This window comes from Elaeis guineensis, chromosome 8 (assembly GCF_000442705.2).
Source record: "Elaeis guineensis isolate ETL-2024a chromosome 8, EG11, whole genome shotgun sequence".
Lineage (NCBI taxonomy): Eukaryota > Viridiplantae > Streptophyta > Magnoliopsida > Arecales > Arecaceae > Elaeis > Elaeis guineensis.
This window is the reverse complement of record NC_026000.2, coordinates 6,758,319-6,772,746: the sequence shown is the minus strand read 5'-3', so window position 1 is coordinate 6,772,746 and position 14,428 is coordinate 6,758,319. Positions and strand designations below refer to the sequence as shown.

General features: G+C 36.5%; 1 protein-coding gene across 1 annotated transcript; it reads left to right on the top strand.

Moving 5' to 3' along the window:
• Positions 1–1,034: 1,034 nt before the first annotated feature.
• On the top strand, positions 1,035–14,100 carry LOC105050518 (DNA topoisomerase 1 alpha). The gene is made up of 16 exons (XM_010930574.3): positions 1,035–1,259; positions 4,795–6,163; positions 6,388–6,582; positions 7,612–7,692; positions 9,510–9,569; positions 9,781–9,875; positions 9,989–10,145; positions 10,299–10,424; positions 11,709–11,789; positions 11,897–11,987; positions 12,070–12,224; positions 12,780–12,848; positions 12,932–13,021; positions 13,121–13,224; positions 13,304–13,472; positions 13,761–14,100. The coding sequence occupies exons 2-16, from the start codon at positions 4,835–4,837 to the stop codon at positions 13,827–13,829; spliced, it is 2,871 nt and encodes a 956-aa protein (XP_010928876.1). The 5' UTR covers positions 1,035–1,259; positions 4,795–4,834; the 3' UTR covers positions 13,830–14,100.
• Positions 14,101–14,428: the final 328 nt, after the last annotated feature.

Below are 14,428 nucleotides of genomic sequence, written 5' to 3'. Positions count from 1 at the left end.
CGGGGAGAAGGACGGTAAACTTCGATGGGTGACCGCATACCGGCCCCAACGCTTTTCTCTAACAAATGGACGAGGCGTTTCGGTGATGAGGATGAATAAGAGAGTCCAAATCATCAAAATCAGAGGGCGTTTCTGTCATTTTAGGAACTGTTGCCTCAACGATAACGTACCATCCGTATAGAGATTACCATCAATGTCCTTTGATGTATTTCTTTTCTCAGACATAATCATGCTGCAGGGCCTGGTATTTATTCAGCAAGGAACAAATATTATAACTTAAATCAAAGGTTTGTAAAGAGTTTAATCGATTGATAATTGCAAAAATATAAAAGAACAGGTATTGTTGTCTTTTATCTAATTATCAATGAATAAGATAACAAAGATAAATATTAATAATAATACCCTTATCCTATGAATAACATAAATAATTTTTCATAGGGCAATATTAAAGATATTTTTAAATAATTTTTACAAGATAATTCTAGCATGATAGGGTAATCATAAAAATATTAAACTAATAATATTATATAAATATTCAATAAAATATAATTATTAAATAAAATAATTTATAAAAAGTAAAGATGAATAAATTGCTGGTGAGCATATGTAATTTAATTTTTTATTTTATACAATAGTTAAAAGATCAATGTGATGTATGTAGATAATTCAACGATATGCATCATGAATTCTCTTAATAATTTTTATGTTATTTATAAAAAATATATATTTATTTATTAGATTCATTTATTCAAAATATATGTATTTTTTAGAGAATTACTATTAATCATCATCTATAACCCAATATTAACCATCATATAAGTTTTAATCATGTATGGCACATCACATTCGGAGGGGGAAAAAAAATGCAGAAAATGGAGCCGCGCTTCGAACATTTTTCCTACAATTATCTTTATCTATTAGACGTTCTAATAAAGAAAAGGAATATAGAGAAGGGCATTTTAGTCCATCCAGAAAAAACGAAGCATATAATTCAGCACAAGAAGAGGGGTTTTATGCAATTAAATCGTCCCTTAGAAACGGAGCCTTTGGGTGTCGGGAGGAAAGAGGGGAAGAGAAGGCAGCCTGCGGTAGGAGAGGAGAGAAGCAACCTAGCTCGGGGAAACCGTAATACAACTCCAAGAAACCCTAATTTTCATCCCCTAGCTTGAATCGTTGCAAGAACCAGTTTTTCGATTCGCTGACCTCCTTCCACTTCGATCAATCTGAGCTGTTCAAGGGTTTGCAGAGGAAAAATTCAGGTTTTTTTCTCCATACAAAAATATAACATTAGGGATATTTTTAGGCTTTTGTGTTACTGATTTGCGTAAGAATGGGTTCTTTGTGATGGGTTTCATAATCTCTTGCCATTATCTTGATGTTTTTGTCGTTCTATTGCTTTGGAATAGAGATTTTTATAGTTCTCGATGTAGGTGGTTTCTTTTGCTTGTCCAATCCGTGTTTGCGCTGAATGATGAATTTTGTTGATGTTGAAATGATCTTTTGGGATGGAATCAGTGATTGGAGATGCGATAATTGATTTTAAATCGTCTATTTGTTTCGTAAACTTGAAAGCATGACAGCTGCGTTGGCCATCCTTGATCAATGTGCCTTGTGTGAGATCTTTTAGGTTAGTTTCTACCATAGTCCTTTCATGTCTTCTGCAATCTTTTTGAGACTTGACAGGTTTTTCTTCTTTCTTTCTTTTCCCCCTTTTTCGATTTAAAAAAAAAAAAAAAAAAAAGAGCTAGTCGGTTGATGTGCTACAGTATGCAGTTGGTCATGGTGATGACCAGCCAACCAGTTATTCGGCATGTCTTTCATTAAGCATGCCATCGTCTTTTTGGTCCCCTTTCCATGAGGAAGTCACATTATCCCTTATTAGTAACGCTATTGCCATCAGATATGGAGGTGTAGGACGATATGCATAGACTTCTTATAACCTCATTACATATCACACATGAACTTGAATGAAGTTGTGAATCTTGTGATGACTTGAAGAAAGGTTGACAATGGAACGGAGAATGTCGGGGAAGATATCAATAAAAAGGCTCCTTATCATATGCCGGATGAATCAAATTGCTGAGTCGTTATACTTCTAGTATAAGGTAATCCTGTCACTGAACACTTTCCTTGTAGTTTATCTCCTTCAAGTCCAGGGATTCTCTTGAAGGATACATCATGAAAATGACTTCATCTTGGCTGTGTATGTGGTGGAATAATCTGTGGACTCCTTCTCAACTTGTATGAAGAGAAACTGATCGTCGAGGCACCTTTTATTGCTTTCTGTTGCCTACAGATAGTTCATTTTGGTCATGGGAAGCGAATGGTGCTGTTATTATGTTATCAGTAAGCTTTGGTATTATTATCTTTCAATTAAGCTCACACTTTATGCTGTGGGTCCAGATGTAGAAAGTCATCATTAAGTCCTAAACTCAAGGAGTATAGCTAAGGAGATTCTGGGAAAGCACAAAGCATCCTATATAAGTCAGGAATGCATGTTCTTTAAAGTGTTTAAGAAATTTTAAAGATATATGGTTTGGGAGTCTAACAATGAGTAGATGAGTCAACTACTATTGAGAGGCCATAAAATGGTGAATGCGCTTTTGGTGCATGTAGATATTTGATTTGAAGATGATGATAATCTTTAGAACTTATTGACTATGGACATTGTATACAATACTAGTTTGAGTATGTGATCTGTAAGAAGTAATAAGGTCATGCTAGCATAAGCCAGGTTTGTTGAATCAGTGCTAGAGACTGTGTTGGTCGGTGGTTGCTTCAGTATGGTTCTGGTATGTATTGTACTGACTTGATGCATATCAGAACCAAGGCAGAGAGAGGAGGAGCTAGGAGGGGGGGAGACAAATCAGCTCTCTTGGGCCATGGAAGATGCCTCCCTTGAATCCAAGGCCCCAATCTTTCGATCCAATTCAGAAAAATCCTTGAATCCAAGCTTCTTTATCTCAAATCTGATCTCTTGGTTGCCTTTTAGTCAGATCATCATCCAATGGGAGATAGGGAGGTCAAGTGACTTCGGATCTAGGACCTTTTGGAATGAGTAATTGATGAGGGATGCCTATTGGAACTATGAGAATTGTGGGGGGGGGGGGGGGGGAGATCAGCTTGCTTGGGCCATGGATGATGCTTCTCTCAAGGGAACGGCAATCCTTGAACCAAGGTCCCGATCCTTTGATCCGACCTAGAAAGATCCTCGAATTCAAGCTTCTTGATCTTAGGTTTGATGGCTTGGTTGCTTTTATTGTAGAACATCGTCGATTGGGAGATTAGAAGGTTGAGAGGATGTAGATCTTGGAGAGATGGAGCATCATTGTTAATGAGGCCCAGTCTCGAAGTGCGATGTGTTCCATAGTGATGGAGGTTGCTGTGAGAGTGCTAGCAATGGCGGTAGTCAAAGCACTAGAGGAGAAGAGTATTACAAGGCAAGAGAGGAGACTGATAAAGAGATGAGCTGGAAGCTTTGAGAGAGGGCAAAGTTGAGCCGGGAGCTTCGAGAGGGAGTGGGAAATAGAGTGAGCTATTGAGGAATTAATCAAAGATGAGCTGAATCAGACCAACAAACAAACCACCCCAACCAAAGGGTTGTCTCATCTTGGTAACTGACCGGTCGGTAATGCCCTGAACTAGGCAGTTTGGGATGCTTGGACGTCCTTGAACATAAGTGTTCAAGAATGATTTAGAGAGATCTTGTTATGTTTCATTTCCATGTAACTGTTTTGGTAGTCAATAAATTTCTTTAGGCTTTGTTCTGCTGGCTTTGCATGGGATGGGAGTAACGTCCTTCAATTGAACTTTTTAACATGATGAATAGAAAACTAGTGACATTGATTTGCAGTGGACTCAACTATTTCATGCGATTTTTTTTTTGGCTCTTGGATCTTGTAGTTTTGGTGTTAAGATATACCTTGAGAACTCAAAATTGCATAAGAGTAAGATGAATTAAACTGGTATTATATCAAGTGGAAGTTTACTGTCAGAAGCTCAGGATATGGTATCAATAGTCCACTCATTGAAAAGCATTATTTTGAGAAAACATAACTCATCAATTCAATTATTGGGTATATAATATCTGTATCTTTATTTGTAAATCATCTCTTAGGTGGCTGGATGCTTGATATTAAGAAATAAGATATGACTTCTTGGTCAAACCCTCTGTTTCAGTAGAACTCAAGAATAAGATGTTCATTTTTTTGGCTTTCCTTTACTTTTGACAGTAACTTACCTTTTCAAAGAGATGGTAATCATTGAATTAAATACTGAATATTTAGATCTGTGGCTAACTGAATCTGTGTCCTAAATTATTGGCCTCATGCAGTCTGAATAGGGAGACTTATCAATTAAAATTCCAAACATTTCTCCATCTTGAAACAGTCATGGTCTTTTTTCTTTCCTTTACTTTTGACGGTACATTACCTTTTCAAAAAGATAGTAATCATTGAATTAAATACTGAATATGCAGAGTTATAGTTAACTGACTGTCCTAAGTAATTGGGCACATGTGGTCTGAAGAGGGAATGATATACTGACTTCAATTAAATTCCAAACTTGTGTTCTTGAAACAATCATGGTCTTGACTCCACACCAGGATATTAAAATTCAAACTTTTTGTAGTAACTTGACACGTGTGTGTCAGGGCATTTCAGGCTGCTAAATCAGCATCTAGGATTAATTCCTTGTACCATATATTCTTTTTTTATGTTGCATCAAGTTAGTGCCTAATATCTTGTATTTACATTCATATGTTTAATCCTTGGACAAATTCATTGAAATTTGCAGGTGGAAACTAAGACACCTTTCCAGAAGATAAAGTGAAATCATGGCTGTTCATGGTTGTGTCAAACAAGTTATCTATGATAATGGTGATGATGATGATGGGCCTACAGTTTTTAAAAGGCCAAACTCTGCATCCAAGCAAAGTCAGTTAAATTCTGCTTTGAAGAAATCAGTATCTCAAAGGTGCGATAGCTCTTTGGGAAAGCTTACGTCTGAGAAAAGTGCTATGAATCATGGGAATTCCAATTTTCAGAAGAATAAGATAACTTCTACTGTGAAGGCACCAAGCGAGAAGTCTAAGTCTATAATTGCAGGCTCAAATTCTAGGATTGCATTACCTGATCGGTCAAAACATCTCCCAGAAAAGAAACCAACAAGTAATAGTAGGGAAACAATGCATCTAGATAATATTTGTGCTGATGCTGAAAGCTCAGATGATTCAGATGATGACAAACCATTAAGCCATAGGCTTAATGCAGCTTCTATGGTATTTCAGAAGAACAATTCCATGCATCCGGAGAAAGTGGTTAATCATTCTTCTGAACATAAATTGGCAACTAGCAGTAAGGATAAGATGGATTTGGATAAGCCATGTCGTAAACGTGAGGACTCTGATGATTCTGATGATGATAAGCCATTAAGCTCCAAATTTTCTTCATCAGTGGTTGAGAAAAACAGCTCCTTGCATTCTAAGAAAGTGCTTGAATCCCCCAGGCATGCTTCACCATCAGCACAAAAGGTACAAGAAAGTACCAAGGAAGATTCTGATGATTCAGAAGATGATAAGCCGTTGCTCTTCAGGTTTCAACCAAAATCCAGTGGTGGTGCATCTACAAAAATTTCTGATGATGATGAGAAGCCTTTGGCTTTCAAAGTTAAGCCTAATGGTTCCATCAAGAAGGGAACAAGTAATGAGTTGAGGTTTCCAAAAGGTGCAAACAAGCGTCCTCTTGGTGATACTAATAATCCTATCGATTATTCAATTAAAAAGGCAAAAGTCTCAGGTTCCTCTTATCATGAAAAAGTTAAACAAGAAGTTGTAGAGAAAAAAACAGATACAGATGATAATGACCGCATACCAATTTCACAAAGAATAAAAAAATCAGGGTCATCAGACAGCAAATCATCCACTAATAAAGTTATGAAAAAGATCACTGGTTCATTACTCAAGAAGGATAGCAAGAAAATGAAGAAAGCATTGAAGAATTCAAAATTCTCAAAATCCCTGAAGGTGCCTCCTGGATCTGGTGGGGGCCAGAAATGGACTACTTTGGAGCACAATGGTCTCATTTTTCCTCCAACTTACGTGCCTCATGGGGTCAAAATGCTCTACAATGGACAGCCAGTTGATTTGACTCCTGAACAAGAGGAGGTGACTTTTTATGGATGTTTATATTGTTTGCTTGATCATACATTTTTTATCTTCTATTTTCTTTCATGTCTTGCTGCATGCTGCAGTTGCTCTGAATTCGCTGTTCTTGCTTCTTTTGTAAGAGTAGCAGCCATTTAGTAACTACCTGTCAAATTACGCTTGAATTATATTCAGTTAAGATTTGCATTGCTCCCTTGTTTTGTTCTAAAACTCTTAGATTGCAGGTTGCGACAATGTTTGCAGTTATGAAGGACACAGATTATGCCACCAAGCCTAAATTTATTGAGAACTTTTGGAATGACTGGAAACGAATACTGGGTAAAAATCATGTCATTAAAAAATTCGAGCTCTGTGATTTCACTCCGATCTATGAATGGCATCAGAGAGAGAAGGAGAAGAAAAAACAGATGAGTGCTGAGGTAAGTTCTGCTGTATCCACCACAAACTACAAGCAGCTTAAAAATTTGATTATGCTGATGTACTTTGATGATGGATATTTTGCCAAATTGGACTTTAAATAATCTCATGCCAGTAAAAGTTAGTTATATGCTTGTACACTTACTAAAACATCTCTGCATATACTGCGGAAGTAATATGCATTTCTTTGTGTTCCTGTTTGCAAGTGTTGCAATTCAATCTTATATTTTGTTAAAGATATGAGAGTTGCAATTCATTCAAGTTATGCCAACCAACTGCAATGGGGGTAATTTTCAAGAGTGTTCTTTGGGAAATTTGCCAGCTTATTGAATCTATAGATTCTATCTGTGATGCCACCTGGTCAACTTGATGCAACAGAGATTGGCTCCAAGGTCTGCAAAACTCATGCCTATATTGCTTTTTCTGAAGCATAACCCTTGTCAAGTTGGCACTAATTTCCAATCTTGTCTAGAGTACATGAAAAATTGTAGGTTGTCCACCCTATAAGATTTGATTGGTCCGATGTAGAATTGCTTAATACCTCTGGGGTAATAATGTCCGTTTTCTTGTCATTTTCATCAATGCCATTTAGCATCATTTATGAATTTCAGACTAATTTCCAATCTTGTCTAGAGTACACGAAAAAGTGGAGGTTGTCCACCCTATAAGATTTGATTGGTCCGATGTAGAATTGCTTAATACCTCTGGAATAATAATGTCCATTTTCTTGTCATTTTCATCGATGCAATTTAGCATCATTTATGAATGTCAGACATGATCAATTGGTGCTATTAAGAATGCTTGGTTGCCTTATTTAGCCGTCATACTCTCATAGAAAATGATTTATCAGTTGATGCTTCATATAATGTATTCAGTTCTTTATTCATAAATCCTAGATATAATTGAACATTACTGATATCAAAATTCAAGAAAGTGTATTTCTCTTACATCCGTTGCGTTCTGAAGCAATAAATATCCAAAATATGATTACTCAGTTTCTGTTCCTGACTTAAGCTTTGTTCCTTGTATAGGAGAAGAAGGCCTTAAAAGAAGAAAAAATGAAGAAAGAGGAGAAATACATGTGGGCTGTTGTTGATGGTGTAAAAGAGAAGGTAACTTCTGACTTGTGATTAAGTAACAAGTTCTTATCAATATCGTTTTGGTTTTTCTACACCAATGGCTTAAGTTACTCTTACATTGTAATGATCTGAAAGGGTGTTAAACACATTTTCATTAGTATCATATGTAGATGATAGTTTCTGTGTCCTATCTGTTTACATTTTCATTAAGTTATTAGATGAAATACTTAGTTACTTGAACGTCTAATATTTGGTTTCAGAAATTGCATATCTATACTTTAGCGACACTTCCCAATATATGTATATGCATTCAGCTGTGTTACCATTAGTCTCTAAGGAGGTACCATTGCGGGCACTCCTACTGGTGGCCATGTAATTTTAGAAATTATAATCATGTCATATCAGAGCTCACAAAATTTTGAACATAGCATGTCTCTTATATCTTCCTTGAAGCAGAATGAATGACTGATTTGCTGCATGGATAGGTGGATTCTTTAATTTGTAAGGGAAGAACATATATAGGAAACTTTTTTTATTTCCTGAGCATGGGTTGGAATTTCTTATATTAAAAGTTGATGTCATCCAACCAAAATGCTGATGTATTATAGTTGAACAATATGAGTAAACTTGTAAAAATCAATGATATAAACAAATTTCTGAAAAAGTTGCATCCAATATCTACCTTCACTGTCTCACTCAATGTTGCAACTTGCTGTCTGCGGAGTCAATGATCCTCCTATATTTGTTGGCATGTAATATTATGGTTGCAGGGTTACTGATATTTCATCAAATCTGAAGCTGATTGTACAATCCTAGCATTCCATGACATTGTCTTGCAGACCTGTTAATATGCTGGCTGTTGATTGCTGATAATTCTGCGTTGATAATATTAAACTATGCATTTGTTCTTGAGTATATCTGTACCTTTTGTTTCCTGACATAAATTTTTCTTGGTGGCTTCCCTCTTTTTTTTGTGTACATTTCTTTTCTACTCAGCTTATCCTTTATATATTAAAAAATTATGCACTGCTTTCATACACACCCCCCTCCCCCCCACAAAAACCTAAAAAAAGAAAAAAAATCATTTTGAGTTACTGGAGCCGAACATTTAGACCCAGATATGCATGTGCTGGGAGTATATAAACCTGTTTTTTCCTGATCCTTGGTACATAAAACAAACATACAGGGATTTATCTTTTCTGCTATATTGTGGGCTTCTATTTGCATTCTTATAATGCATTAACTCGTTCAAGATGCAAGATGACGGATGTCCCCTAGTCAACATCTGAAGTAGCTTTCCTCTGGGGGAGGGAGGGAGGTCACTCTCTGGTTCCTGTTGATATATGAAAAATCATCTAGTGACATCCAGGATTCCTCTGCATTTCTTGTATTTGCTCAAAACGATTCATAAGCTATGTTATTTATGTTATAAATTGATATTCATTTGTAAGATAGTGTTTATCAATAACTCAAGTCTTGGCAGGATGTCTTGAGGGACATCAGGATGGGGTACTATCCCAAGTGTCAAGATAGGACTCTCTTGCTATTGTCTTAGTATCCCGATTAGCATGTCTTGAGACATCCCTTGTTCCAAGTGTTAGGACAGGCCGGGACAGTGCCATGTCCTGTTCTATGGGAAAATTGGGATAGCCTTGTATCATGGAATTTAACACGTTGGCGTCTATGCTATTTCAAATCAGTGATGCTTGATAGTGCATTTTATGTGAAGGCGTGATTTAGTGTTATTCCTCATTTGTGGTCGTTACAAATGTTGAAGTTCAGTGGCATCAATAGTCTTTCTCATTTCCTAATGTCTTATACTGTGAATTTGATCATGACATTCATTTCAGGTTGGGAATTTCAGAGTTGAACCACCAGCATTGTTCCGAGGTCGTGGGGAGCATCCAAAGGTTATGTACCAACATAATTCATGGAAACAGTAGTTAGGAATTAGAACATGTTAAGCTCAATCCACTGTGGTCTGAATGGAATTTTCCATTATTTTGTTTTCTGTCTTCTCCTCCTCCTCGCTGCTATCATCATCAAGTCATCATCATTATTGTTATTATTTTTATATCTTGTGCGTCTTTGTTAAATAGCATGTGTTAATTATGATGCCAGATGGGAAAGCTGAAAAAACGCGTACGACCAAGTGATATTACAATCAATATTGGTAAAGGTGCCCCAATTCCAGAATGTCCGGTACCTGGTGAAAGGTGACATAAAAAATAGATAATGAGATATCTTATTGTTAAAGCTTATGCTAAATGGCCATGAATTAGCGAATAGGGGCCTTGGAGATGTTTAACTTTTTGAAATACTTTTGCAGGTGGAAAGAAGTAAAACATGATAATACTGTTACATGGCTAGCATTTTGGAATGATCCAATAAATCCAAAAGAGTGTAAGTATGTATTTTTGGCGGCAAGCAGCTCATTGAAAGGGCAAAGTGACAAAGAAAAATATGAGAAAGCCAGACTGTTGAAAGTAAGCTATTAAATTGTAGGTTCTTGTCAGTGCATTTGGATCACATGCATTAGACACAAGTTTTGGTGATTGACAGTGTTCTTCAGTAATCTCCCTCATGTGTTAGTATTCTTTGGTACTTATATTGTTTGTCATGTGTAACTTTTTGTGCAGGATTACATTGATAATATTCGTGCAAATTATACGAGGGATTTTACCAGTAAAGATGCTACAAAGCGGCAAATAGCAGTGGCTACGTACCTTATTGATAAGCTAGCACTTCGGGCAGGCAATGAAAAGGTAAGTAACAACATATAATTCTGAGTTTTTCGCTTCTGCTTCCTCATTTCTTTGGTTCGCTTTTTCTAGCTGCTGTCATACTTGGGAGAAGCTATTTATTCTCTTATTTGTTCAACTTTTCCCTATGATTTTCTTGTCACTTCCATCCATGCTGTGGTGTCTGACAACAAACTGACACCCCTTTCCTCTCCTACTGCATTTTTGTCAATCTTAATAGCCTGCTAATGTCAATTGCTCCATGTTTGAAAAATTAGCAATATGTACTTCCCTTGCGGATGCTTGTTCTCATTTGCCAACAACATTTTATATCTGTACATGGGTGAGCATTTTTCCCACGTGATATGACACCTTGAGTGGAACTTTTAACTGCAGCAAAGCTTGCTAGCTTGGTTGCCTTCCTTACACTAATACATGTATATGATTTATATATGTAGGTCCTGTCACCATTTTACATTTTATAGGTTTTCTTATATGTCATGCTTTGCGTATGCATGTGATATTGAGATGTCTGTGTCCAGTCAATTGCATCACAGTTTTATCCAGTAAACTCTAATTTAATCATGATTCACCATAAAGTTACACATATATTTACAGTATATTTCAGTTATTTGAAATATACCCTATTTCCTATTCACAATAATTGGAATTTAGAATTTTTAAGGAGCTTAATTTTTTTATGACACTCGTTCTCACATCTATATACAATATATGTAGTTTCAAGTTACTGGGTGATGTTTGTGATCTCTTCTGTCCATCATGTCCACTGAAGCTTTGGCTTTAAAAAAGTGGTTTTCTGACGTGCATGGAAACTTTTAGTGATAGCGGGTCTTATCTCAATTGTACCCAGCAGTTGCACAGAACTTTCCAGGTTCAAGCCTTACGTTATTTTTTCTATCTTTTCTGTTTTGGCTTCTGTTATCCTGCATTTGACATTGTGCTTATTCCTGGTTTTTTCTATACATAATCTGGCGGTCCTGGCCACTGTTGATAATCTGCTGAAATCTGTTTCTTGGACCACCAGCATCTTTTTAGAGTACCTACTCATCTGTTTAGATTCGTATTTTAGAAAGTCCATTGAGTGTGCTTCACAGTCTTTCTAGGGTTCTCAAGACAACTTTGGGTTATGTTTTCATAGATCTTTCTTGATATTCATTGCTTCTCAATTTGCCCTGACAATTGCTAGGGTGCTTAATGTAATATGTATCATCCAGCAGAAGCAATTTAGTGCAGTTGCATCGTATGCTAACAAGTTACCTGTATATCTATCACTTACATCATATGCAGGATGATGATGAGGCTGATACTGTTGGTTGCTGCACTTTGAAAGTGGAGAATGTTGTTTTGGTCCCTCCAAATAAGTTGCAGGTATATCATGTTTTCAAAAGATCTTCAGCTTTGATTCATTCATTCTTTGCTCGGATGATTTGACATTGCCTTTTTTTTGTTTGGGGGGGGGGGGGGGGGTCATCCAGTTCGACTTCCTTGGTAAAGATTCTATCAGATATTTCAATACTGTGGAGGTTGAGCCACCTGTCTATAAAGCTATTGGAGAATTCCGGACTGGTGACTGCATATTATGTTTAATTTGTCCTTTTGTTGTTAACCCAATTGTCTCAGTTGCTAATTTTTGCTTGCAATTTATTAGCAAGAAAAAGTGATGGTAGTAAAAAAGGTGATGGAGACGATCTCTTCGACTTGCTGGATACGAGTAAGCTTAATGCTCATCTGAAAGAACTCATGCCTGGTCTTACTGCGAAAGTTTTCCGTACATACAATGCTTCTATTACTTTGGATGACATTGTGAGTATTAACGTCACTGATTTTCCCCCTATTCTGTGTGTATATGAATATTTTGTTTTATACTTTTGAAGTTTTGCTTCATGAGCCTGAGGACCCATCACTCGTATAAACGCCATTGTCTTCAGAATGCTTTCAATTAGCAAATTATGTTATGCATATTGGTGAATTCAGAAAGTATGCTTTGTGTAAAGTTTTTTCCAGAATAAAACATCGCGAAGGGGTATGAAGAGATTCAGTAACCAAGTCTCGAACTTTTCCTATCTGTTTTACCAAGCTTTTATCTTTTTCCCCCCCTTATTATACAAGCTTTCAACATTATCAAAAATTAAAGTATGTATATGGTTAAACTTTATCAGATGGAAGGATAAGCTATAACCTAGTATTTAAATGGTATGGGCTGTATACATTTCAGATCAAATTATTCTTTTCATATATATGTGTGATTTGTTCCCTCACAAATACATTATCATTACCCATTTTTCACAATGCTATGACAGACAAATAACTAGTAAAACACTTTTGTTTGTCTGATTTGATTCGGGTATTTGGTGACAGTTGAATAAGAAAACCAAGGATGGTACTCTTCCAGAAAAAATTGCTGTTTATCAGCATGCAAACAAGGAGGTGATGATTGTACTTAGTTTGTCTATTCAATGAAAATGCTGAACGTGAATCCTCTATCATTGATAGATTCCTCCGCTAAACAGGTTGCAATCATATGTAATCATCAACGCAGTGTCTCCAAGTCTCATGATGCCCAGATGTCAAGACTGAATGAAAAGATAGCCGACTTAAAGGTAATATGCTGTTTTATGCACAATCCTGTTTCCTTTACGGTTTATCTTGTGTGATTTTTACTAAAATATCCTTTATGCTTCACGATATGATGCTTGCAGGCCCAAAGAGAGGAGCTGAAGGTGGATTTGAGTAGAGCAAGGAAAGGAAAGCCCCCACTTAAAAATGGAGAAGGGAAGCCAAAGAGGAACCTGTCCCCCGAAGCGTAATGAGCTCAAAATGAATCTTAAGGTTTTGAAATTTCCACAAAATTACCATGCCATCTCATTTAAATCAACTTGCAGGTTAGAAAAGAAGATTGCTCAGATGGATGCAAAGATAGAGAAAATGGAATTGGACAAAAAGGTAAAAGAAGATTTGAAGACAGTGGCTTTGGGTACATCAAAGATAAACTACCTTGATCCTAGGATATCGGTTGCATGGTGCAAGCGCCATGAAGTTCCGATTGAGAAGGTAAAACACTTGTAGGCTGATTGATTAATGATACCTCTTTAATGTCAATGTGAAGCATGTTCTTCATTGTTTAATTTCATGCAACGTTTTATTTTATTCAATTTCTTGGGATTTTTTGTTCACTTTTTTTTTTTTTAGGTTAATAAGATTTTCCTTCTTATTGTATGCCTAATTAGTAGACTGTTTACCCCTTCCCTGTTTCTCTTTTTTTTTTTTGCGTCCTTTTAACAATTTCCATTGAACATTTGCTGATAGTTTTTGCCAATTCTCTTTTTTTTTTCCTATTAGATATTTAACAAGTCGCTACTTGCGAAATTTACCTGGGCAATGGATGTCGACCCCAGCTTCAGATTCTAGATGAATCAGTTATTGGCGTGCTTCAATTTTCTTGCACTGAGAGGAAGAAATTCCTGGTGGCAGCTGTCTTAAATTAATTTTATTCAGAGGGGAAAAATACAATGGCGTAAGATCGCGTTTTTCCATGCTGATGGAGAAGCCTCCGGCATCATTACTTGCAGAACTTGTGTCAAATGTACTATGATTCAAATTAGTTGAGAAACTGAGTTCGTCATCGGACATTCATTTCTTAAACACATTAGAACACGATAATCGTCACTGTTACTTTAAAGATCTGTCAGTCTTCTGCATTTCAGTGATTTGCACTCGTGAATTTTAGGCTATCTAGCACGATATGTAAAGCAAATGCAACGAGAGAAGGGATTTGGCACAAGTCTCGTCTAACAATTTGGAACATGATGATGGATGAGGCCTATCTACTGGCAATTGAAGCCATCCATCAGACGGCGCTGATTGGAAGAGGGTAATCATTCTTCATTCAGAACATAAATATGAAAGAAATGACTTGTTAAGATTGGAATGCAAGCAAATGTGTCAGTTTTTTTTTGGTAAAAAACAGGAGCCGAAGCTTTCATTAAACAACTTAAGTTTGATACGAA

What these genes read in the sequence shown, in the direction of transcription:
- LOC105050518 (XM_010930574.3), top strand. Translation starts at nt 4,835, where the DNA reads ATGGCTGTTCATGGTTGTGTCAAACAAGTTATCTATGATAATGGTGAT. An exon ending in TTCGGGCAGGCAATGAAAAG is followed by an intron (nt 10,425 to 11,708) that starts GTAAGTAACAAC and finishes CATCATATGCAG; the next exon opens with GATGATGATGAGGCTGATAC. An exon ending in TCCCTCCAAATAAGTTGCAG is followed by an intron (nt 11,790 to 11,896) that starts GTATATCATGTT and finishes GGGGTCATCCAG; the next exon opens with TTCGACTTCCTTGGTAAAGA.